Consider the following 27,511-nt stretch of genomic DNA (forward strand, 5'->3'; position numbering starts at 1 on the left):
CCTGAGTTAATCCATTCTGATATTTTCTCATACCAAGAAAAGATATAAATACCACAGACCACCTATAAAGACTTCAACTTAGTGTCACTGTTCTATAGGCAACAAGCCAGCGTAACTTATAAAAGACAGACAATAAAACTTCCTATAAACCAACATTTGCTATTATCTGCAGCAGCTGCAGCCACCAGATTCCCAGAGAACGCATGACAGACAATGTGAAATAGTCATTTTTACAAACAAAGCACCATAAGGCACTACTATTACGTAAGGAAAAAACAGTGAAAAAATATCCAATGATACTGAAAGCCAGCAAAATTGAATAGATGGAATTAAAAACATTAACTCATGAAAAGGGGAAAACCCCCGACCACCATTATTCTGATCAATACCAGATATTACTGAGAAAGACATCACACAAAACCAAATAGAACCATAGAATCTTAGAAGAGCTAGGGTTGGAAAGGACCTTAAGATCATCTAGTTCCAACCCCCCTGCCATGGGCAGGGACACCTCACAGTAAACCATGTCACCCAAGGGTCTGTCCAACCTAGCCTTGAACACCACCAGGGATGGAGTAACTATGGAAAATTACAGTATCGGCATTTGACACAGCTGAAAACACTATAAATGAGTACTGTCATTATACTGGTCCCAATCCAACTGGGGTGTGCATCAAGGAAAAAGAATTCTCGTGTACACAAATTATTCTATAAAATCAGTCAGTTTTCATGTCTCGTTTCTAAAGTTAGTTTTGCCCCTTGTAAGATTTAACTTCATTAATCTGATCAAATATGAAACTTTATATGTAATTATCTGCAGTTCTAAAACCAGTAATTCACCAAGTTTTCCCCTTTTTGTTTGTTGCATCACAGACCCTATTACGGTACCCCATAGCTCAGGGAAGTTAAAACAGTGAAATGATGTTATGGTGCCACCTTGTGATGCTGGATCAGAAGTGCCTCTAACGTGTCCACGGAGACAAAAATAAGCCCTAGGGGAAAAAGAAAGGAGACTGTTTCTACATGATCTGGAGAAATTGCAAGAGATTCCAACCCTGAGCCTGCTGGCAAAGAGGACCAGGTGGTTATTGACTAACAAAAGAGCATTCAGCATTTTAAGATTACATTAAAAGGGCATGAGAGAGCCCAAAGAACTGCAGCAAAAACCCAACTGCTTTCCTCAATGCAGATCCAATCACAGAAATATGAGTTAATTCCACCAAACTCAGCAGAGTTACTGCAGATTAATACAGAAGTAATGAAGATCAGGTTTTGGACTGCAAGTCTCAGTTGATGGTATTCCTTTAAGACAATGATAAGCTATATGTCTCAGCTTATGGTATTCCTTTAAAACAATGATAAGCTAAACTGCATTAATAAATAACATAGTTGTAACTTGCTTTTTGACGCTGTTTTATTCACTTCCACCGGCTCATTTTTGTCCCTAAATTGCTTCGAATGTGTATAAGCTGGAGATAACACACACACACTCTTAGCTATTTTAATAGAGGCTTTAGGAAATACTTCGTCTATTTTTGAAGGCAGATATAGAAATATCCATTCATATTCAAAACCTTTTCTGCAGTACAAAATCTGTATCCTCTTTCTTTAGGCCTCATCCAAAACTGCTTTAAATCTCTCTTACTGCTTCAGTTTCTTTCTCAACAGCCTGATAGTTCCTTTTGAATAAATAAGCCGGTTGAAGAAACACTTGCTAGTTAGTGAATCCATCATACTGCACTTCTAATTCACTCAACACTCTTGCTATAACAAAAGCTTCAGTTCTAATACATCCAACTACAGACAACTAAGAAACCACAAATACAAAGCTTGTTTAGAAAGGTATCCCTTACCTTTGCTATCAAGTGATATAACAACTTACCTACTGCTGGATGGGATTCTTTTGCTCCAGAAACATTTGGAGTACATCTCTCTCTCAAACTCCAGGAACATATAATGTTGATGGGGTTTTTGTTACAGGAGGTGAACAGCAGTCAAAAAATTAAAAGCAATTTAAGACAATAGCATAATTTGTATCTGCAGTATTCTGCAAGAATTCTCCCTTAACCATGGACAGGCATATTCCTTCACAGGGTGCTCCTGATTTCTTTCTCTCTTTGTTTCTTAGTTCAGTAGGATGACTCAGGGGTTAAATACCTGACTGCAAGCCCAAGTGTCTCTTCAACTGCTTTGTGACTTTCTGGTCAGGGAGGACATAGGGAAAAAATACACTTAGCAGTTCCAAGGCAACTGAGGTCTTCCTTTAAGTGAAGAGGAGGATCTAATTGTGGAACAACACAGTGTGAGGAAGGAAAGAATTTTAGGTAATGGAAGTTCTAAAACATAAAAAGAGAACCCCAATGTTAAAAGGAAGTGATCTATGTCATCAGCATTGGATCCTTCTTGTCTGAATCATCTGATCCAGAATCCTGCAACCTGGTATTTCACAATACATAATAATTGTGTCAGAAAAACACATCTGATGAGGCCTTCAGGATTAAATGCCTGTCTTGAAAGGAATAAAAAACTATTAGGTTGGTATTTTGAGGAACAGGAAGTAATTTTTAGCATAATCTCTCTTAATGCCAATGTCTTGCAAATTGCTTGAACCAACCAATGCATCTAACTTAATCAGCTCCTTAGAAAGATTCAATTTTATGGTAATTGGAATAATAACCAGAAAGGAAATCAGTATGTGCTTAGCCCAAGAATTCCCAAAGCACAATAGAATGCATCAAAAGATTTAATTGTGATGACTTTGATACAGAAGCTATGTAAGTGACAGAGCCCTTCTATTGACTGTTAGAACAGTAATATATATATGATTGTCTTCAGGCCCCAGTACCTAACCAATACTGGAACTAACACAATGAAAGAACAATCTAGCTGATTTCCAGCTGGAGAGGGAAGAGAAATACAGAGCTGCATTCATGCATTTCATGGGAAAGATTGCATAGCTGGTTTAGAAAGAAAATGTCTTTTCATGTCCTTAGTAATTGTTCTGTGCTTCTTTAACTTCTTCATGAGTTACAGATGATCAGATTTTTCCATTCTATTATCAGCCCATAGAATGAGTAAAACGCAGGACCCCATTTGAGAATAAGGACACAGTTTTAACATTTACCTTGGGAAGAAAGGAATTGTGTATACAGTTACCATATACAAAAGGCAAATATTTCAAGTTTCATAAGGACATGACAATCCGTAAAATATCAGTTGAAGGTAAGCACCAAACCCAGCAACTGCCATTTCAGGGACTGAAAGGCAAACCTGGGATGTGGTTGTCTTCAACACTGGGAGCTTCATCTTGACTGCAGTTCTTTTACCTAAGGGAATTTCCATGCAAGATCCCCAGCTGTACAACACAGTGATAGAGGCATCTCATTACTTAAGGCCCTTGCTTCCTTTCAAATACTTTTGGAAAAGTCATCAAAGCTAATCTGTCTGTCTTTATTTTTTGCACTTTTCAGAGCAGTATTAAATATTCATAAATATAAAAAGTATGTGGAAACACCTTTAACAATATTCTGAATCTGCCTGTTTAAAAAAAGACAGGAAAAATGGCAACCCACAACCCAACAACCAACCATCCTTTCCACAGTGCTTGGCCAGCAGTGAAGATAAACATGTGACTGTTCCAACTATCCTGTGGATCACATGATGCTTCTGTCTCTTCGAGGACCAGAATGATTTCAGTACTTTCTGCTGAGTTCTAAGAAGCCATAATTAGAGGACAAAAGCCCCCGGAGTGCCTGAGATTCGGAAAGGCTGGACTGGCAAGTCATTTCTGACAACACTGGTCACAGAAACATCATCAGATTCTTATGTGGAAAGTACTGCAAAGGAAAGAAAAAGATTAAGAGATAGAAACACATCTATCATTATGCACAACATTTTCCTTCAAGTACAAAAAGGAAGGTGCTGTGCAATATATCTGAATCTCTTCTCTCGTGCTCTCAGGAAGATTTAAGCATCCTGGGAGAAAACTCTACCTTCTGAAAATGTGAGCTCAGGGAGGCAAGCTCAGCACTGGAGTAAATCAAGTGTAAGTTGACCTATTTATTGGATATACAGCAGAGCTAAATGTTTCCCAGTGGTACTTTTGCTATGGCACAGCATTTGGGTTCCTAAGCAAGTCAAGGTAGATAAATTTGTTGTTTCTCTTGCTAGAACCAAGAGATCCTGGTTTTATCTTCTATTTGCATTCTCAAACAGGCAAGCAGCATGCCTTACTACCGCCATCAGTTTTCAAAACTCCTGAGCATCTTAGCAGGACAGTAAAAGATAATTTAAAGAGGGCACACTGAAAGCTCACTTTCTTTAGGTAGTAATCTCTGTTCAGTGTCACAATAGTATAAACCATATGCTTCTTTCTTCACTGAAATAAGAAGGGATTATTATGTATTTTTATATGTAAATTCTACCATTTTGATGCCTATACTGAAAGAAAACTATCAAGGTTTAGAGTATTTGTGAGGTTGAAAAATTCTGGATATACAGGTTTTAGATTTCATTTTACACAAAAAAAAATGCTCTAACTTAATCACAGCTATTTGGTGTGAGTCAGGAATTCACTGAAGGAAGCCCTGTATATATTCAGAGGATACAAAGTTTTATATTCACAGTGGTACCAAGGAACTTTGTATGTAGGAATGTCTTCAGTCTGGGTGACACTGAAAGATAAGATGTACATCAGTCTGGCACACTAGCGTAAGTACTGTGAAAGATACCAGCACTGGTGTTTTAGAAAAACAGAAAGATGAACATCTTGTTCACAACTCAGGCAATGTCCAGAGCCCCACATTAATACAACCTGTTGAAAGGTTAAGTCCCACACAGGCAATATCTAGGAGCTACAAAGTTCACAGCATTAGATATGAAAACTTTTTAGTCATGACTCCGTAAAAACAAAAATCAAGGCCAAACCACTTCAATGGGAATCTCTATTAGACATGTCTTGTATCATTTTGGAGATTAAGCTTTTTACTAAGAAGCAGCTAAAATATTCTGTGAAAAACACTGACAAAAACTATTCCCTTCCTCTGCTTTCTCACTAAGCATCTCGTGCCCATTTGTCACTAGCTCTAATTTTAGTCCTAGAGAACTAGATAATCTGCATGTTAGGACAGGTCTTATAACATGTACATTTCTCATAAGTTTCTGTACTTAAGCTTCAGGTAGGACTGGAGTCAGGGCATCCACTGTTGTATGGGTTCAGGCCCAGTAAGGTTTCAGAAAAGCTGCATTTCCAGTAACGCCTTGTTGTTTCTCTGTCTAGTTCTGGCAGCTCCCAGGTGTTACTAATGCCATATTCTGCTTAGACTCCATTTCCAATTGTTATAGTATGTTTCACCTTCAGGCATTCAAATAATCTTAAACTTCCAGGATGATTTATAAAACAATTTCCTGTGGAAAACGTAACCAGTCTTGTAGAACAGAACACTTAGCTAGTGCCAGTTCAGACTGCTAATACTGCCATTAAACTACAACTGCCTTCTTAATGACAGCAAATTTGAGTGAAATAAGCCTACTGGGATCAAATTTTCTGAACTAACAACTGACATTATCATTTACTGCTTACTCAAGCTTCTGGGATAACAGCCAAAAATGCATATATCTTCTTCCCTGGCCAACCATTAGCAGTGTTTTCTTCGAGGCTTAAAAAAATTCCTCAACCACAGCAGTGCAAATCAAGCAGCAGCCTTGTACTGCAGCTTCGCTTGCTTGACAGCAGTACAGAGCTTGCAAAGGCTGTCTGCAGGAGATTAAACTTACACAGGGTCATTAAGTAAAGGCTTGAGAAATAAATGATAAGGAAAATCAGTCAATGTACAGTGGATGAACTTTAGCTGGCACCAGGTCAAAGCCTGCACCATGGTGCCAACGCCAACTGTATCTATTAAGTATGCATGAGAGGATGACAGCTTAATCAAACCCAAACAATATACTGAGCTGTGTGAAAAAGGCTTCAAAAACTGCAGTACATATTGTTATGGGAGTCTGGCCTTCAAAGGTTTTCCACAAACAAGGTAAATCAAGGTACTCCTCCTCAGTAATTTCTTACATTAATGATGATGAGATTTTACAGTTGGATAGTTCTTAATGTTTGTCAGAAGTCAGGGAAGCACTGGTCCCTTGTAACAGAGCAGGTATCACCTGCTCAAGCAATGACAAAGCATACTTGTCATTTCATCCCTCTTTTTACTCATCTTCTTGCACTGCTGAGTACCCACCACTCAGGTCTTTGCACTCATCTCCTCAGCCTCCCAAAACATCACAAACTTGGATAACAAAAATAATTATGACAGTCATTCCAGTGACTACAGTGGCAAATGCCCCTCTGCTTTCTCAGGAAATTACTGGATTGCACAGCATCCTCAGCTCGGAATTCTCAGTCAGCAGTTTGCAAGCCTCTAGAACACAGCAGTGAAGAAAGTCATGGCACAGGAAACTTCTGAAGCTACGGCTTCTGCTGAGTCTTCAGATCTGCCTTCAATTCTTCACATTTGATCTCTGTTCTATACCAGATCTGCAGGTATGCTTCTGATTGATTAAAGGAAACTACCTGACCCCAGCATCTTCTAATACGGGTAACAGTATAAAGAAAACGTTTTCTTAGGTGGGAATATATGTAAATAAAATATTAGAATACCTACTCAGCTGAGCCTCACCATAATGACAATATGTATCTTGTTCTAAAAGAGTTTCTGTTGTTACACTTGATTAGTCAAGGAATACCTGACATGTTTCTAATGTATAAAATGCATCTGCATTAACTTTGTAGCATATCCTCTTGAGGCACTGATGTTTCTGAGGGTTCACAGGAATCATGTCCTCATGCTCTAGTGTAGAATCATTTTAAACATTTTGTTATAATGTCTGTCCTCAGAAATTTCGTTAATGAAAGAAATAAATTGCTCTGTGTTCTGCAGGACACTTAAAACTTGCAGACAGTTGTTGGATTATTCATCTTCCCAGGCGTTAGAATTTAGGTGTTATCATCATCACCAGACATACAGCAACACTATCAACTTCACAACAGTGTCTATGAGCAAAGATTACAGAAAAAACTTGTTCAGGTTATCAAGCATTTACTATTAGACACAGTTAACCCAGATCACTTAATTTTGGGGAGAAATTTAGACCTAGATTTTAGCTTCAGCCTACTCTGCCAGTGGATTTAAGATTCAGATATGAACTCCGTCCAGTCTGGGAGTACATTATTTTACTGGCTAGTTCACTATAACTTCCTAAAGAAGGTCTATCCCTATATTTCTATAGGCTTAAATGTAAGTTTATGTAGGATGCTTTATTAAGGTGTAAAAATTGTTATTGTCCTTTTCAAAAAGTCTCTTTAAATATGAAGCATGCAAGAAAAACCTTCTTAAGACAGCAGGGATTTATCTGAAGATTATTAGGAAGAAACTCAGCAACAACAATACAAAAAAATCAGTTAGAAACAAACAAAAAACCCCCAAACTGGTTAACAGTGGAGATGGAATTACTGCAGCAACGCATCAGTTTAACTGATTTTCTGCTACCAGCATCAACCTTACCACTGTAATGTCCTCTAGCTCTTATCTTCTCAGCATGAAAGATCAATATGTTACCATGTATATTTGGAACATGCATACAGTATTTCCACACATACCTATTCAGATAGTCTGGATCCTTGCTAAAGGCTTGAGAACAATATGAATTCGAGCTTTGTTCAAAATCACACAAACAAAAAAGAAAACAAAAACCAAAGATGATAAGCTCTTAGTCTTCAAGTTAGGAGAGATCTGGAATGTGCTTTGAAAAGTAAACTGAGTTAGGGTAAGAAGTCATCCTCTAGTCAGCTCTTCAGTGAAGTACTTATGGCTGGCATTTCTTATATTTCTTGTATTACACAGTGTTATCTTAAAAAAGTACCTGATAACATGCAAGAGACTGTCCTTTCCTTACAACAATACCTGAGGAAGTCTGGTGCTTTGGAAATCATGTTTTCAAAGTCTGCAAATCCCAGTTTCCCATCACCATCCATGTCAGCTTCTTCTATCACTTTCTCGCAAACCAGAGTGATTTCTTCTGCTGTTAGCTCTTCTCGGGTCAGCTTATTGAGGGTTTTTTCCAAGTCTGCTTTACAAATGAAGTTGTCTGTGTTAAAATCTAAACAATAAAAGAATCAAAGATCACCAGCAACTCTCATACTAACTGACTTCAAAAGAAAGAGGCACAGAAAAGCATCCCGATACAGTACCATAGATCTTGAAGGCATAGATTGCTTTAAGCTCTCTGGGAGCCATTTCACTGAGCACAGAGAACATATCCACAAAGTCATTGAAGCTGAGGCTCCCCTCTCCATCTTCTGAGAAAGATTCCACAATCCTTTCCTTGAAGGGATTCTCCTGTGAGAGACAGACATGTTTTGGGTTTAGTATTTGGAAGGTCAAAACCCCGCAGGTCCCCTCTAATGAGTATTTCACACCATGGTTGGCTCTTTGAAGACAACTTTATTTTCCTTCCAAAATCCATCTAAAGATTTCTATTGTTATGCTTTTGCAGAAAGTGTCAGCAGAAGATGCTGCTGCATAGTACCACTGCTCACCCAGGCTTTCTCAGCTCCATTGCTATTCATTCTCTCTAAACTGATGCTCACCTCATTTTTCCTGTGTGGAACACATGCTCTGTAACTGTAAGGGTAAAGATACTAAGAGTGTGGAGATCATTTTCATATAGCAGGTTCCTGACAGGGTGTAAGACTGTCATGGTCAGGAGAGTTACAGCTCCTACATTAAGAAGATAGCACATATGAACAGGGCATGAGAGGAGGGCAAGGAAATGGGGAGACAAGGTGGAAAGCCAGTGAAACAGAATGGGGTCTTTATGCCACCTGACCTAAGGCTGCAGGAACAAATATTATTTATGAAACCACTTTAGAAACCAAGTATCTGCATTCCACACCTGACTGATGTGGCACCATCAACCAACCAGCAGCCAAACCAAACCTGTTCATTAAGGATGTAGAGTCACAACCCAGTAGAATACTGAAGTCTTCCATTTTCACTCTGACACACATCAATATCCTACCTCTGGCTGAACTGACCACAGACTCCAGAGTTTTAAATGAAACTTCATTTCTGCAGGAGATAATACTAGGATCTCTTTCTAGCACTCTATCAGCCAAGTTGGTGTCGAACTGATCCTGAACAAGACAATATACTAAAGCCATAAACACACAAGCAAGCGTAAGTTGCTTTATTATGCTGAAGTCCAAACCCAATGTTTTTACAGTAACAAGACATCCTTCTCACAATTATGTGAAAACCCAAAATGAATTTATAGCTATGTCTATAAAACTGGGAAAATCTATGCAATTCTTTACTGTGAGGGTGGTGAAGCACTGGCACAAGCTGCCCAAAGAAGTGATAGATGTTCCATCCCTGATAGTGTTCAAGGCCAGGTTGGACAGGGCCTTGGGCAACATGGTCTAGTGTGAGGTGTCCCTGCCCATGGCAGGGGGTTGGAACTGGATGATCTTAAGAACCTTTCCAACCCAAACCATTCTAGGATTCTATGAATTTAGCTGAAAATGAACAAACTGCACAAACATCATTTGGGCTGTGGGCAGCACCTCATCAAAGCTGTTCTACAGATCGTACCTGAAGCCAAGATACTAACATACTGATGTCCTATAAATGTAAGCAGCTTTGGTGGTGGCATATCATGTTCATTGTTTTTAATATGTATGCAGCATTTTATTGGGCTTTAGAAGAAGCAGTATTGTGAAAACTCAGAGCTCAATTGTATTTTCATTTAATTTCTGCTTTTCCTATAAATTCAGCTAGCAGGCATTCAGAAATCATCCAATTACTTTCAATGAAATTTCATAAAACAGCTATATTTGAGGTAAATAACCAGAAAATATTATTTTTCACTTTACTTCAAGTCTTCCTTGATAATTCACACACAGAATAGATGCATCTACAGAACACATTTTCTGCATACCTGTGGAGACTAAAAAAAAATACAAGCAGCATGTCCAAAGCAAAGGTATTTGAACAGACTGATGTTTTATATTTATCTAATATCCTTCACCTTAAAGGAACACAAAGTACCTTACAAGAATTGGGCTACTTAGCACTAATATGCAGCTGCCTCTGAAGTGAAATTCAACAACTGTTAAATGGTGTGCAGCAGCTTACAACAAGAGCTGAAGATAAAGGTGTTCAACTGAATCAAGGGGGAACTTGGAGGCATAATGAAATCTATCATCTACACAGAGATAACATTTAAGATATATTTTGGTTTAGCCTCAAATAATGAAAAAATTTAAGGACTCTTGTTAAAAGACAAGCATAACATACAAAAGCTTAATTTCTCTATGAGAAATGGAAGGTGTGCCAAAAGACTCCAATTGGAGTCTGTCAAAAAGGCAAATACCCATCTAATGACAAGTGTGTGTGTCAGTCTTCTGAGGATGGGTGAGATCTGAGAAACAGACATTGGAAACATAATTCCCTAAGACAGTCAGGATTTGAGTACTGTGCTCAGTTCTGTGCCCCTTAGCAGAAGAAAGACATCCAGGTGCTGCAGCAGGTCCAGAGAAGGGCAATGGAGCTGGTAAAGTGAACTGGGCTGAGGGAACTGAGTTTGTTCAGCCTGGAGAAAAGAAGGCTCAGGAAGAATGTTATTGCTCTCTACAACTACCTGGAAAGAGAAATAGGTAGAGTGTCAAGTCTCTTCTCCCAAGTAATAAGTGATAGGACAAGAGGAAACGGCCTCAAGCTGCACCATGAGAGGTTTAGATTGGATGTTCAGAGAAATTTCTTCACTGAAAGAGTTGTTAAGCACTGGAACAGGCTGCTCAGGGCAGTGGCCAGGTCACCATCCTTGGAGGTATTTAAAAGACACGTAGATGTGGCACTTACAGACAAGGTTTAGTGGTGAACTTGGCAATGCTGTGTTAATGGTTAGATTCTATGATCTTAAAAGGTCTTTCCAACCTAAATGATTCTAAGATTCAAAATTTTCTACTAAAATCCAAGATGTCCCCGTTTTTTCTGACAGAGACAATGGCCAGGAATAAGGCTGCTCTCTAACAGACAGGTGAAGTAGGGACCACAAAGCCATAAGATCAAATGACAGCCCATTAAAGCAGTCAATACTAAATTCAAATTCTCCTTCAGGGTTCCATGACCAAAGAAATTCCACAACAGGGAGCATGCTTATGGATTTCAAAGGGTATGACAGTAGTAAGCTTACTGTGCTCTGAGCTGAATACGTAAGGCTGAGCTCACAGTTCTGATAGACAAAACCAGGACAAATAAAAATAACTAAGACATTAAATAGAAAAGAGGGATTCCTGAAAATGAAAAGACAACAGGCTCAAAAAAGCAGCAGGGTCATGTCTCTCTATAGTCTTAGAATGAAAAACAACACTCCAGAATGAGCCAGATGGCTGAAAGTTGCTGTAAAAGGATACGTAATGATCACTCACATCATGTGAGCGATGTGTAGAGGAGGCAGAGCAGATGTGCATCTGTGACTATTGCTAAGGCTAAAGTATATGACTTGAGTGCTCAGAAATATGCATGTTTTGGTATGAATATGCATACAGATACACAGTGCAAAACAATGGGTTCTATTGTTTCCCTTATTAATACTCCAAAGTAAGATTAATTTGGGCTGAACTACATGAAAAAGGCACATTTTCTTCCTAAAAATACAGAAATAAAAAGGTGTGTGTTAAATATTTAATATTAGAGATTACTAAACATCAGCGGAAATGAGAAAATGTATTAGAAAAGTCATCTTTATTTCTAAAATATATATTGCTTTCTTTGGAACAAACCTCATCACACTAAGTGCCATGGTAACAGTTGTAAGGTGACATCTTAGAGGCAGTATTGGGTAACAAACAGGGAGTACACAGATGCAAATGGCCCTATCAGAAGTGCGTATCAAACCCAGGACTTTCTGCATTAGAAATGGTAGGCATGAGCTCCCTGACTGAATAAGCATACTGCAGTTGCATAAGATGAATCATCTATCTGGCATGTGAGAGATCTTGAAAATACGGATGAACTAACAAGGAATTCAATAGAGATCTATTGGGCAAAGAGTTATTTAAGAAGCATGCTTAGGTCTAAAACCTAAATGAAAAATAAAATCTTTCCTCATATTGATTCCTTTAACTTTCTCATATTATGTGTCTTCAGGCAGTATATCTGCAGCTTACACAACGGAAAGTATTAGCTTACCTTCACAGATACTTTTCACATCCTTTCTGTAATTTCATTACCTCTGCTCTAAAGAGCAGAGATTAGGGTTCCATCATATTTAAAGGAAAAGCTATGGGGGAAGGGAGTAAAGAAGAAAATGATACTGTTCCTTCATAGATTGCTTTCCCTCAAGCGCTAATTGTTTAAAAAAGAATCCTTTTAAAACTAGAAAATTACCCTTATCTTTTTAAAAAGCTACTTCTGTCCTCTCACAATTAAAATGAGAGGGGAGACAGAAACAATAAAGAACTTTGTTACAGCTGAAACTATGCTGTTTTGCAGATGGATGCTGCTGTAGCGGCTTTGGATTATCCTCCTAAATGTTCCACCCATCTTGTTAGCAGTCACTTTCTCTACTCAGATAACTGTGTGAGAACACATGACATGTATTTTTGAATGCCACATAGCACCTGTTCCGTCACACATATTTAGAACACATACAACAACACATAGTCATTAGTTTTCTAAGAAATTATTATAGGGTTTACTCCTAAAATTACAGCTAAAAATTACCAAGTCACTTGCTACTTTCCCCTCTTTCCTAGTTTCCCTCAGAGGCTCTAGAAAAGAACTGAGCTGCCCTTTTGCCCTATCCATTTTGCAGCTTGACGAATTAAAGTACTGTATCCTATTTTCATGAGCTGACAGGGGTTTGAAAATAAAAGGTTGCAAGTAAACTTGTAAGACAGGTCAAGGTAACTGAGGTAGAGATGCTGAACAGCCATTACAAAACGTCTCTCATTTTTATGTCTACAGAAACATAATGATTATTTTCTCTTTTGTATTTAAATATAAGTCCCCACTGATAGTAAGACAGTTAATGCAAAAATTGTTAATGCACAAAGCGGTCTTAGATAGAAGATTTCCTGATATCTAACCTAATCTCTCGGTTTAAGTTTGAACCCATTGTCCCTTGTACTATTGCTACAGTCCCTGATGAAGAGTCGCTCTCCAGCATCCCTGTAGGCCTCTTCAGACACTGGAAGCTGCTCTGACGTCTCCAGGCAACTTCTCTTCTCCAGGCTGAACAGGCCCCCGTTTTCTCAGCCTATCTTTGTATGGGAGGCACTCCAGCCCCCTGATCATCCTCATGGCCCTTTCTGGACTTGTTCCAGCAGTTCCAGGTCCTTCTTATGTTGGGGACATCAGAACTGTACTAGAAATAACTAACCGGATGCAGACACGAGGAAGTTAGGATGAGCCGCAGGCAAAGACTAGCCAGCGCAGGGGCAGGGGCTTGGGAAGAATGAGGAAGAATGAACCTGCTCCCTCAAGTGTCATTGCCTTTTACATGGAAAGCTTGGAAACTGTGGACCCACTGAAATCACTTCTAAAATTCCATCCTATTTAAAGTGTAGGAAGTGTTTTCATCTTATTTTGAAGCCACTCACTTGCATTCATGTTTAGACTTACCAAAACAGGGTGCTAACACTGCTTCTGAAATGTGTGATCAATTCACTGTTCCCTGTGTGTCCTTTCTTTCTCCTGACCGATTTCTGTGGTCAGTCTGTTTCCGTAGCATGTGGATTTATGAACTACCTCCCTCACTGCTGCAGCTAATGACAAGGCCTGTGAGGATCAATGAAGATACTGCATGAGCCAAAAAAAGAAAGCAACGGACTGTAAAGTGAATGAAACAAAAATGGTTCCCCTCCAGGAAGTCCTCTTATGCCCAACTCCTGACAAAAGAATTGCTCTACACTACAATAACCAGAGATGGGCCACACACCAATCTGAAGGTTCAGACAATTAGGGATGGATGCGTCAGAAAGAAGATGGCCACCCACTTGTACAACTCATACGTGATCTCTGTCATCAGGTTACATTCCTGCATCTCACCCTCTGGGAATGAGTGAAATCAGTTTTGTTTTGAAATAAAGACGCTTTTGCTTTCTACATGGTCTCATCCTGAACAGCCCACATCATTGCTACAATTCTGCAGTATTAATTGCTGCAATCTCAGAGGAGCCCATATGCCCTCAAGTTATTTTATTAGTCAGCTGCCTGTGTAACCAAGATTGTCAAAATTAGAGAACAGAGACTGCACTGAAGCAGGTGAAGTAAACTAGCTCTGGTAACTTTGGTGTAATGGTAGATCTAATCAACTTAAAGCATCTGCCCCTTCTTTATTTATTTATTTCTTGTCCTGACTTTCAACTTTTAAGAATCATGAGCTGGTGAATAATTCATCATCAACTGAAGTAAGTGAGCATCAGCTGGGTTTTTTATCATTCTTTTTAAATCAAAAAATGCTGGCTCAAAACATTAATGCCTGAGGTAAAGATCTTTCTTTATAGTAGCAGAATCTAATTTAGAAAAGTGCATTATTGATTCTATCCATTTGTCAGAATGTGCAGTGGTATTGTGCTCAGCATTGCCAGTAACCAGAAATGTAATGTGTATATGAAAAAAGCCAGGTGCATTGAAATTATCACTAATTTTATTAGAATTCAATAGACATTTAGTTCATTTAGTTCTATTTTAAGATTTAAATGTTGGCTTTGTCTTCACCTTGATGAAAATTTACTGAAGAAAAAAACCACCTTAACGATTTATTAAGGGCTCTGGTCAAGTTGCAAAGGTTAAAGATGTATTTTTTTACTTCATATATATGAGCTACTGTTACTACCTAGATAGCCTGGAAAATGAGCTCTAGGGGAAAGACTGTTCCTGCCCTCTCCCATCTGGGCAGGTATCAAATGCTCCATGTCCAGACTGACTGCGGTTTATAACAGACTCTAGGTGGCATTTTAATATCTTTTAGTGTCAATGTTTTGAAAGAGTTACAGAGGAAAATCTGCTCTCCTCTAACGGATGTTTTACTGGGAACAAGCTCACTAGCTGTTGAAAGAGCTTTCCCTATGGACTGCTAGAATTCCTGAAATAAAATGAGTAGTTTGAGAGCAATATTTCCAAGGTTCTTCCACAGCCTTAGGAGACTTGGGAGAGACCTAGTATAAAATCTGACATTGAGTACTGTCCTGTTACTTTCATAAAATAAAGTTCGATTCCACTGGAGACATCTGCTAAAGCAGGGTTAGAAAGCCTCAAAGACATGATGTCATGCAAGAAGATAGATTATGATCCACTCACATAGGAAAGTCTATAAGGAAGCCTATTAGCATTACCACCTAAGATTGCTGAAGTAGCGAGATATGCTCCTGTATCTAAAAATCTAATCATAGTCCAGTATAAAATTTCTGGTTTCTCTCATCTGAAGTACCAGGCTTCCTTTGTAAATATAGTTATCTCCTGTGTCTAAAGTCTTCACAGAATAAGCCGTTCCTTAAGTGTTCAATCCTGTATCACTGAAGCCAAAAAGAATGTGATTATCATTTCTCACCTTCCTTACTGAACTCAGCCTTTACTTTTCACAAGCCAAGTCTCAGTAACCTGGCAGCTCAACTATGAAGTCACGTAACAGAGACAGGGAATTTCATACTGCACTATCAATATCCTAGAGATAACAACATAAAACTTAAAGAACACTTATTGTCCATTCTAGAAGTGCCAGTAGAAGCACCTAAGCTGCTACAGTGATGAAAGAGTTACAGACATGATAGAGAGATAAAACCACTTGCAGTAATGGATGAATGAATCACAACCACTTGAAGATGATACATTTTACCACAAAGAGAGGAATTCAATACTTATGCATAAGCAAAAATAACAGATGGCTGAAAACAATCAGAATACTTCAAGATGCTCCCACATATTTAGACAATACTATTTCATACTCCCAGCTACTAAAAAAGCTGCATGGTTTATATTCACATAGTTAAGACCGTTAGTAATTTTTCTTGTACTGTATTCCATACAACACTGATTTGCACTTTTAATACAGCTGCCAATCCAACGTTAAGAGCACTTCAATAAGTCAGGCAAATATTCCTATTTCAAGTTGAACCATCTTCTTCCTTTTGTACTAGCTGGTAAGCTTTAAATGACTGGTTCCAACAGCTAAAAGCAGTCCTTTGATTAAATCATCTTTGGTAAATCTCACTGGCCATTAACAATAAATCCAGCAGGCCTAGAGATTGCTATCAGAAGGATCACTGTGTACATCGCCCCTAGAAGCAATCTGTAGCATTCTGCTCCAAAAAGCACTCAAGCAATTTTTGCAGACTAATGCTGTCTTTGCCAAAATGCTTTGTGGCAATGAATTCCTCAATATATCCACACTATGGCATCTGGCTGTACACAGTTTCATGGAATACCTCCTCGTCCTTGTGAAAAGTTGTGCATGACTGTTCTCTCTTCACCTGCTGATGTCTTAATGGGATCCCATGATCTCATACAAAGATGACTTAGATCAGGCATTCCAATTCCTAACTTTTAGCTCCATTGAGTCATTTAATACTAGACTTCAGAATACAGCCCGAGGGCCTCATGAGGTCTGCTTGTGCCAGCAGCCTCTTGCAGGCTACTGGTTTTCATAGCTAATTACATCTTAAATCTAATTTTAGATAATCAAGTTTTAAATCTTTGTTGCTATCTCCGCATGGAACTCGATTTGAGGTAACTAAAACACAGGGCATTTTTCATAAGTGTTAGCCATTTTGCCTGTTGCCTAATTTCCTTATTTATATAACAAGAAAAACAATACAAAGCTTTGTGCTGTACAAAACTTAGGCTCAACATTTATAAGACACCTGAATGGTTATGGCTGTGCTTCCCCCATCTCCCTAGCCCCCCACCCTGTATTCGATATCTTACAACATTAAGGAATAATTTCTAAATCATTAAAATGAAGTGGAAGGCCATCAGTTTCAAGGTTTTTATGTCATGGCTCTTAAAAAGCTTAATAATACTTCATGCAAGTGTAACAGTGAACAAATAGTTGTATCTACATGGTTAAACTTTAAAGCTGTCAAATAATTAACATCCATGAAAGAAGACCAGAATTCAATGCACTGTTAAAAAATAAATAAGAAAAGTCTGTATTTGTCCATTAAAACCACATTAAATTGTGGAACTAACAAAATAATAACAAATAATCTGGTAAATTTCCTGTCAACACAACAAGATAAGAACTTCTGCTTGCTAACCAGCTTTTCACACAGAAATCCCACTGGCTTCTAAGGATCCATATATGCAAAGACCACTAGATTTGTATTTCCTACTCATTTAACATCTACCCTGACTACCTCTGCAAGACAGACATCCACCTAAGTATTTTCCAGCTTCTATGGCTGGTTTTGCTATTGAACAGTAACAGGAAAGGGTAGATCTCAGCATGCCACACTGCTTCAGGATACCAAACTCACACGGCAAAACCTATGGCAGATAAGCTGCATAACTTAAGATACAGTTTGTAAGCAGTCAGAAGTGATACCTTTAGCTCAGGCATGTTTATTATAAGCTGCATAGGTAGTTTAACATCTGGGTCCCTTGTATAGTCCATAGGCACAACGTTTGGTGCCATTTCATGGTATCGGCCATGCAACCTGGAAACAAGCAGAAAGAAAACAGCCAATAACCAATTTTAAGTAACCAATTCCATTCATACAGTAATCAGACACGAATCTGTCTTGCAGCTCTCATTATTTTTTGTGACAAGTCTGAGCCCACCAAATTCCCATCTTTTTGACAAAAAGAGGGCTTTGATGCAGTATCTAGCGTAACTGCTACTAACACTCATGCATAACTTGAGGTACGTAACCAAGTGGTGTTACACACTCCCTGTATATAGTATTTAAGCATTGTACATATTGGCACATGCACAGAAGTAGACCTGCACCTATGGACTAACACTGTGAGTATAATCCAAGGATCACAGCTGAGTGCGATATAATTAGCATGAAGGTATGACCCACCATTCCTCTATGAAATACCATATGTGTAATAAGAATAGGAAAGATTAGGTACTTGCTGCTCACAGAAAACTTAGAAAACATCATAAATGTAATGTACTATAAACTGTAACTTTTATCGTATGTGAACATTTTGTCTTACATGTAATTCTTAAACTGCTTAGGGGAGAAAGCAATCATTTTGCTGTCTTATGTACTAACACAGAGTATTCTGGTCTTTCATTAGGTCACATGTGCTATTTATATATATTTAAAAGCTTTATTTTTTTTTTTTTGTTATAATGAAAGTAAGTCACAAACCAAGCTATACTATCAACTGCAAATCAAGATTAACATGTTTGAAACAGCAGAATATAAACAAACTGGTAATACAGAAGGCAATATCTCACCAACCCCTGCACCTTTCCAGCTCTACCTTCAGCAACCCCTCAGTCAGGCCACATCAAGCTGAGCTATTTCAGATTAACAAGGGCAAAACATTTCTAAAACTAGGAGGAAATAATCCACAAGCGTCTCTTTTCTCAGCATCTCTTTGGGCATGATTATGATGTGCCACACATCACGTGAAATGGAACACAGAAACATGTTCTGTCTGGATCCTAGGAAACCCATGTCTTTACACTGTGCAGCAATAGACTGTGCCATACAGGAAATTAAACATCCACTGATCTAAGCATATTTCAGCTGCTGACCACAGCTCACCCTGACATTTCATAAATACTGTGTAATTCAAGATGCAATAGCCATTTCCCACACCAGCAACTGATTTCTCTGTTGTAAACAACAGCTGCAAAGATGCCCCTAAATACAACAGAAAAAAACCAGCTTAAAAGCACTTAAAGGAAAGCAAACCTTTCAAATCAAATATCCACCTATGGATTTTCCTTTTAAAGCCAGAACACTGAAATGGTGTTCTGGTCTTCATGAAAATAACACATTAATCATTGGAATGGCTTGACCATTGTGGGCACCATTTCAAAACACACCAGCCAGCAACGTCTGCTTATTTTAACTGCCAGGATTGTCTTCACTGCTTTTTCCAGTATTAGACTTCTCTGCGTTTGGTCTATCTCGTCCAACAGGACTATGAATACAGATACTGAATTGGGCATCTTAAAGGAGTAGGGGGGCTATAGGGATGCTGGGGATGGACTCTTCATTAGGGACAGTAGTGACAGGACAAGGGGTAATGGGTTCAAACTGAAACAGGGGAAGTTTAGATTGGCTATAAGGAAGAAATTCTTTACTGTGAGGGTGGTGAGGCACTGGAATGGGTTGCCCAGGGAGGTTGTTAATGCTCCATCCCTGGCAGTGTTCAAGGCCAGGCTGGACAAACCTTGGGTGGCATGGTTTAGTGTGAGGTGTCCCTGCCCATGGGAGGGGGGTTGGAACTGGATGATCTTAAGGTCCTTTCCAACTCTAACTATTCTATGATTCATAATGTGTTTCAGAAGACACAGATGGGATTGGAATAAAGTGATCCGTGTTTCATAGTTTACTAAGCTTGTTATATTAATCTAAAATGCAAGGTATGGAATTTCTTTTAGTTTTCAATAAAGAACTCTCAAGAAACCTCTTGTGTGCAACAAAAAATATTGCTTGGTCAACTTCTACTGGGAATGAACATGTGACAGAAGTCTGAGAATGTAGTGGGAAAGCATCTGTTACTGAAACACAAGTATATCACAAGAACCTATTAACAGTGATAAAAAACCCCACCCACAACAGTGGGAATTTAAAGTTCCTTTAGTGCTGGGAATAACACAGTGCTACAATAGAAACTGAATTGTAAGATGACAAATAAAAAGTACTTATTACAGCTGCATAAAGCCACACCTGACTGTCACCACTGTGACCCACAGAGACCTAGTACTCAGTACTATTTTGACAGAAATATTAAAGCTTTTTATGATGTTCACCAAATTAAGTAAAAAGTTTTGAAACAAGTATCTACAGAGCAAGTAACATTATTCTAACACAAGGAATACCCTTGTAAGGCATGTGACAGGTAGCAATGCTGTGTCCCAGGCACTATTTGCTGTGAAGCAACAATCTTGTTTCAAGGATGAAGGCCTAGGAGAGAGATCAAAGAGAAGACACAGCCACAGCTCTGCCAGCTACTTACTGACATTGCTTTTCTCAGGACAAAGGTTTGGTCCCTTTACAATATGCAATATCAGTGCAAAGTAAACCCATCATTTATTTCTTGCTCCTGGAATTGACTATCTTGCCCACAGAAATGAAAACCACCTACTTATACTGAAACGATTCCAAACCCTACAGCAGCTGAAAGAAGAACCTGATTTTTCAGCTGGAAGGATTTGTGATGGTAGTTGCAGGGCACTTAGAAGAGCAGCTAGGCTTTGCGTTAGAACTGCATTTCTTGTCCCTAGGTATCAGCTACTCTGTCTTCCCAGATAAGGCCAGCAAAAGCACTCCTCTTACTGTGGTGGAGCACCAGTAGTGGCTCCGTCTGATGGCACCAGGGTTGAGTACATTTACTTTGTTTTTCCTACTACTTCAGACAATAAGCTTTTGCAGTTCAATCAAGAAAAATGATCCTAGCCTAGCCCATTCACACCTCCATACAATGTAAATACACTCATTTCAGACAGCATCTCCCAAAAAATTAATTCAAAGTGTCCCTCAAAAAGGATTAGATTTTAGCTTAAAACATTGCAAAAGGACACAGAATAAACAAGTTCCTTTAGCTTGCTGCCACAGATTATAATGGAACACATTCCTCTTTCCTTTCTGCAAGGAGTCACAGCCAGAAGCAGCAAGTTAAACACCACATCTGCTGAGAGAACTCAATTTTTGCAGTTAGAAAGGAAAACGCGTGGCCCAGGGATGCGAGGTGGGGAAAAACAACCAAAGCAAGAAAGCAATTCCCCCATCAAACATCTTTACCATAACACACATCCCTACCTATACATGTTAGTATGTCCAGTTTCTACACCTTGTTTTATTCAGAAACATGCATAATGCAGATAAGATTTATTTTCACAGAAATCTGTTAATATGTTCCCAGTCCATCCCTTTGAAGTAAAGTGTTTCTTTTATCTCTGAAGAGGAGCAGAAAGGAGGTGCCAGGCACTAGTAAGCAAACAGCTTTCCAGCACACAGCTCAGCAGGACTCTGCTAGGATAGCTAGAAGGCTTCTGATGGACACAGAAACCTTCAAATAACCAACCAGACTAACTCTTCCATTGATCCACCAAATCACTCTGGTATCTGTAGGTATAAGTGCTTTGCACCTGAGTGGGTCTCACACTAAAGCATTAAAATGAGCCTGTAGGAAGTGGCTATGATCCAACTTCTGCAAACTAAATTACATCAACTTCCATGTGCTTTTATCTGCAAGGATCCTGCAACTCTATTTGTGCTAGTTTCATTACGTGGCATGATCAACTAACATCACAATGAAAAAGGCCGTAAGAATTCTCTAGCTTAGGTTCCAAAACCAATATGCAATACATTGCACAGGCTCCATTAGCCTTTATAATAAAACAAACACAAAACCCCAACCGAATGAACAACAAAAAAATAGTAACACCTTCTCCCACTCAAAGCTCTTTATGCTGGCAAGTTCTTCAGGAACACCATGCACTGGTTTATGGCAAATGGGATTGCCAGTCTCTCAAGTGGCCAGATTTTTGTAGATAACAGGTTAAAGAAATGACAGAGCTGCCTCAGCCTCTTAAAGGATTCTGAAAAAGCCACGTCTTTTTGCAAGAGTTTCAGCAATGCTTCTGTTTACTGGAGTAACCCACATTACACTGGGTGAATACCTACTTTTTGGCAAGTAAACTGGATGCATTTCTGATTATTCTATACCACAATGTAAAGATCAGCAGACATGAGGGTTATTTACACCCACAATCCTCCTGCCTTTGTGCAATACATCACTACATCGATTTGTCATGCCACTGCCATGCTTGGACCAAGTACCACCCCAGTGCTGCACTGTTTGGCACTGTACATATTACTATCTGCTCTGACACATCTCTCAATAACATTAATTACTAACTATAAATAGAAAATAAACCAACCTCTGTGGTAAAGGCTGTAATATTTCTCCTGTTCTTAGAGAAGCAGAAGGCACTTCAGGTGAGTTGAATACATCAGAGTAGTTGTGACCTACAGAGGAAAGGCTTTTTGTCCTTTTACTCAACAAGAAGCGTCTCTCAAAATAACCTAAATCTGCTTTAGCTGTCAGAGTTCATCACAGAAACATTTGTGTCTTGTCAGGGGTTTTGCAGTGTCATCTGAACACATAGATTTGAGAAGATTGCCATTACCACATACAGACCACTACATATGCTCAGAAGGCCAGGCCCTGCAACCAGCCTCACTGTCTTTGCAGTAGTAATTACAGATCATGGAGTGATAATAGCTTCAAAACAATTCTTCTGGATGCATGCAGAAGCACCTTCAACTTCCTGGATGGACTCTGTTTCCAGGATGCCTTATGTATCTGCATGGAATAAGGAGAGGAAAAGCTGGCAGTGTTGACTAGCGCCTTCCCTCCACAGATGAGAGCATTTAAGCTTGATGTACTATATTCAAGAATTAAGGCTGTGATTCTGTATCACTGTAACCTAATCTGAACTCAAACTGCCCTTGCAGAAGTTCCAAGCCCATCCACCCACCTCCCTTGAATAAGCACTAACACTTCAGAAACTGCAGTGAGCTTCAGGAAAATGATGTGTTTGAAAACACAAAAGTTTTCAGTCATCTCCTTGAAGTAACTGCACAGTTGCAATTGCAGCATTGCATGTGCAAGTAAATAGGGATTTACTGTTTGTATTCAATCAACCTAATCAGTAAGGGCAGAACAAGACTTACCCCTGTAGGCAGCAGAAAGTTTAAAATCTCTTCAACTGTTCATCAACCAATGAAAACCAGAAAAGCTGTGTTCAGAACAAACCCCCACCAAAGCACAGTGCTGCCTCCAGACAGCTTACTGCTTGTTTATGCTAACATGCATTCTCCCACTTGGAGTATTGTACATGGTAAAAGGTGGGTCAGAGTCTGTCCCCACTTCTCAAGGGTGTAGCATCCTGAAGTCAGCAAGGGTGACACTGTGAGGGTGTTTGCTGGACACACTTGACTGGGATGTCTCAGAGCCTCCAGCTGTACCTGTGCAGACCTGAAAAAAGAGATTTCCAAGCTTACACCCTGCAGGGTTTGTTTTAATTTGCTATTTCGCTTTGAGAGAAATCAGATTGTACCCAAGGTCACCAGTGGGTAAGGTTAAAACACAGAGCAGGCTTCCTTGGCTTGACATACATAAATCACCACCATTAAATGGAGTGACAACATTTTATAGCTATCTGGGCAGCCTTTGTAATAGGAACTCGGCACTAAAGGAGTGCTGAAAACAAAAGATAAAAGTTTGTAATGGCTTGTTGATCTCAAATAAGGAGAGGTTTTAAAGTGGCCTTTAGAACCTAAGAAACATCTTACCAACTCTCCTGCCTTCATAGTACCAGTCATTTGATTTATGCTGTAAAGGGAAAACATTTTTATTGAGCAATATATATCCAATTTACACCTATATAACAGGAATCCACTCAGACTTTAACATTACAATCAAGACCATCCCCAGGAGTAAATTCTAGATTGCTCTGCATATTCATAGAAAATAAACAGCAAAATGGCTTACTTGGAACAATGAAAGAAAGCCATGAGTGCTGATGAATGGTCTCACACAGGGCTTGTGCATGACCTGACCACAGACTACCTGTACAGAATGGAATAATCTAGGGAAGCAGCAGGTCCAGAGAAACTTTATTGTTGCTGTTCAGTTGCACTTTCAGTTATTCACCACTATCAAAGCTATAGGTTCCTGTCCTGATGCCAGAGTTGAGCAGAACAACTGGAGAAGGACTTCTTGTAATATGCAGAGAAGAATTTACCACTCCAGAGATCAGCAAGAAAGAGCACTGACAAGCCCGTCCATAGCCCTGGAAAAGGACAGATCTCAAGATGGGATCGCACAGACCACAGAACAGAATACATCATGCTGATGCAAAGACACTGATGGGAACTGATTTACAACTGATGCTGCAAAGACTGTTGAGGTGCACGTGCTCTCTTGTCCTATAGTGCTGTTATTGCAGGTGGACAAATGTGCGATTGGAGAGCTGGGGAACAGGTCCAGAGAGACTTATATCCATGAGTCTGACATACACAGAGAAGAAGTTGCCATAGCTCCGAGAGAAGGAGGTTCTTTAATCTGGAACCGAGAAACTGAGGAAGGAGAGGCCTTAGAGGCTGCCTGCAACTCATAAGGAATGTACTTGCAGAGCCTCACATTTATGCTATGCATTCACAAACTGCTTTGGCAACAACAGTTAAATGTCACATATGGTAACTAAGGCATAAATGTCTACTGCAGCATTCTCTCAGTGAATTCCTGCTTCCAAGGACTACAAGAGTTTAGAACAGTCTATTAGGGAAAGGGGTCTACCATAAGAAGCTAGAACAAAAAAGACAGGAAACCTGGTGCCACATCTGAAGACACCAGTCTGATGGAGACCGGAATCACAACTCACTAAATTGCCATCCTCTGACGAAAGGATAAAAAACAAAGAATAGTGGGAAACTCAAGCAGAAGGAGTTAAAAGGTGAAGGCACTTGTTTACATTTCTGTTACTGGCATGCCTTGTGCCTTCTATGCTTTCACTTGAAGTTATTAACTGGACACAAAAATCAGGCTGTTAAAAGGCAGCATAAAAGGAAGAGAAAAGGTGGATAGATGAGCCTTCATCTGTCAAGCCTTCATTCATCTCTGCAATGCAGCAGTAGAAATTCATTCCAGACAATACCAGGTAAAAATCCTCCTGAGCCATCTGCAGTAAAAAGAAGTTGTGCATGAGAAATGTTTGGGGCAGATCATTTATAATAATAAATTTATTCTAAAAGATCTGGTTGCAGTTAGGAAGGCTTTGCTTTTCTGTGCATGTACCTGCTGTTCACTACGTGATGCATAGTGAGTCTAGAGAAAACCAGGGTGGAGTGGGTTTTCTTTCTTGAAGCACCATGAAAATCCTGCTCCCAGGCCTCTCCACTGCTGGTGATTCAGTATTAAAAATAAAAACCACACAGTGAATGAGGCTGCAGGGGACTTGTGGAGCCATCTGCCCCAACCCTGTGCCAAGCAGGGGCACCTAGAGCAGGTTGCCCAGGACCACATCCAGATGGCTTTTGAATGTCACCCTCAAAGGAGATAAAAAAGATGATGATGATGATGATTATTATTATTATTATTATCATAGAATCATAGAGTGGTTTGGGTTGGAAAGGATCTTAAGATGATCTAGCTCCAACCTCCTGCCATGGGCAGACGCACCTCACACTAAACCACGTCACCCAAGGCTCTGTCCAGCCTGCCCCTGAACACCTCCAGGGATGGAGCATTCACAACTTCTCTAGGCAACCCATTCCAGTGCCTCACCACCCTGATGGTAAAGAACTTCTTCCTTATATCCAATCTAAACTTCCCCTGTTTAAGTTTTAACCTGTTACCCCGTGCCCTACCACAACAGTCCCTAATGCTCTCCAGCATCCTTGTAGCCCCCTTCAGATACTGCAAGGCTGCTATGATGTCTCTCCACTATGTTCTCTTCTCCAGGCTGAACAGCTCCAACTTTCACAGCCTGTCTTCACACAGGAGGTGCTTGAGCCCCTTATCACCTTCATGGCCTCCTCTGGACTTGCCACTGAGCATTATTTTGTCCTCACCTGAGTCTAGCAAAACAGGTACAAACTGACTAAAATACAGTAAAATGAAAGCTTGATGGTACAGGAGATGCAGGAATTGTCTAGAAGCATTGTTTTCGTCATTTATAGAGGATACAGAAACCTTGTTCATAACAAGATTAGAAGCATAATTAACAAGAAAATGAAGAGCAGCTTCAGAATATGTTCTTTCTCTATGCAGTGTTGCACTAAACTCAGGAAGATTTCCAATGGTATAGAGCTCCCTCAAACTTTATTCTCTTGGTACTCACTTCTTCTTTTCCCAAGCTGACAATGTGGGAATTTCCCCTTTCTGCTTAAGAGCCCCAACTGTTTGGAAGATTGGATGTTACAAAAACAGGAGCTGGGGTCTAACCCTTCCTCCATCTGCAGATCAGCTTGTTCCACAAGGACAAGCACGCCCAGCAGTTTGCTGCATTTGCTGCCTTATAAGGAAGGCTTTCCAGACACTTGGAAGGAACCACTGCTTACCTCCCCAGCTTCACTCTCAGGCAGGTCTCTGATTTAAAACCCAGATTGTAGCTCAATTGGCTAGAAGGGTTCCTCTGCACCTCACCTTTCACCCCTCAAGAACACGCCAAGAAACAGGCAGAGAGGGCACAGAATTACTGTTTTTTTTCTACAGAATGGTCCAAAGCTGGTGCTCCACTTGGTAATTTAGTGTCATGTTCCCCCAGCAGTTGTCTTGCTGCATTAAGTTAGTCTCAAGCTATACAACTTGAATTTACATTCCATGCTCTTTGGCTAGGACACACATCCAAGAACACCTGTGTCTGAGTGCTTGAGTACTTGCCAAATCACACTAGTCTGCAGGGAGAAAGAGAAACAGATGGGCTGGCAGACAGAGGAGCCTTATTCCTGGAGAAAAAGCTGGTCTGCTAGAAAATCAGATTTACAATACTGAGTAATACTGCCTTGTAAGAGACAACTCAACCATTTTTTCCCATTTACAATAATAAGAGAAGCACATTATAGAAACACATGCACTGCCATGAATAAAGTGTTTTTCCAACCTTTATTCATATGTAATTGTCCCCTGATATTCCTGTTTCTCTCCTGTTTTCCAGTACAACAAAACTTTGAATGATGATGCCCAAAACTGGACAGTTTCTTGCTACTGAGGTCCCAACAATGCTGACTGGAATGGAATTCTCAGGGTTTATGGACAGTGCTGAGGTTAATGCATCCTAATACACACTTCCCTTTTCTGCAAAGGCATCAGGGGGTTTTGTGTCTGTTACAGTGGTGCTTGCTTTCCTCAGACCAGCTAACTCCCTGCCCTTGGGTTTTTGGTTACAGGGCATTCTGTGCTTGAAATTTTTTCTCAGTTCTCTGTACTTGACTGTGTCAATGTCCTGCAGCTCATTTTGGATCTAACAGTTCCTCTAATACTTTGAGCACTGCAGAAGCAGCTCATCTTGATCTTCACAGCTTCTGCACCCTTATTCACCTCAATGTTTCTCACCATTCTACCATTCTTGCAGCTTTTTTAAGTAGGTTCAATAGCACCTTAGCAAAGAGATTGGCACATTTACACAAGTAGAAAAGGACCAACACATACAGGAATATACCAAAGGCCTTAGGAAAATAAAGATATGTTGCATCTGTTTCTTTTCTCTTATCCATAAGAACAGGCACTCAAAGGAAGAGATTTGCTTTCCACAA

The 27,511-nt window shown here is 39.6% G+C and overlaps 1 protein-coding gene across 9 annotated transcripts in view; it reads right to left on the minus strand.

Annotated features, from left to right (window-relative positions):
• Positions 1–3,449: 3,449 nt before the first annotated feature.
• The window catches only part of CIB2 (calcium and integrin binding family member 2), a 44,864-nt gene continuing 20,802 nt past the window's right edge, over positions 3,450–27,511 (minus strand). For 6 of the 9 annotated variants that reach the window (XM_061347606.1, XM_061347608.1, XM_061347605.1 and 3 more), the window contains 4 exons: positions 17,602–17,713; positions 8,243–8,390; positions 7,956–8,151; positions 3,450–3,836 (listed from right to left, as the gene is read on the minus strand). In XM_061347606.1, the coding sequence (XP_061203590.1) occupies positions 3,815–3,836; positions 7,956–8,151; positions 8,243–8,390; positions 17,602–17,691 (456 nt within the window). In that variant the 5' untranslated portion in view covers positions 17,692–17,713 and the 3' untranslated portion in view covers positions 3,450–3,814. Of the gene's footprint in view, positions 3,837–7,955; positions 8,152–8,242; positions 8,391–17,601; positions 17,714–22,131; positions 22,220–22,927; positions 23,213–27,511 lie in introns of those variants that run through there. The other 3 variants (XM_061347609.1, XM_061347602.1, XM_061347610.1) reach the window with 3 other exon arrangements.

The sequence above is a fragment of the Neopsephotus bourkii genome, unplaced genomic scaffold, assembly GCF_033783945.1.
Source record: "Neopsephotus bourkii isolate Nb327-2 ecotype Australia unplaced genomic scaffold, CSIRO-AGI_Nbou_v1 NB_318, whole genome shotgun sequence".
NCBI classification, from domain to species: Eukaryota; Metazoa; Chordata; class Aves; order Psittaciformes; family Psittacidae; genus Neopsephotus; species Neopsephotus bourkii.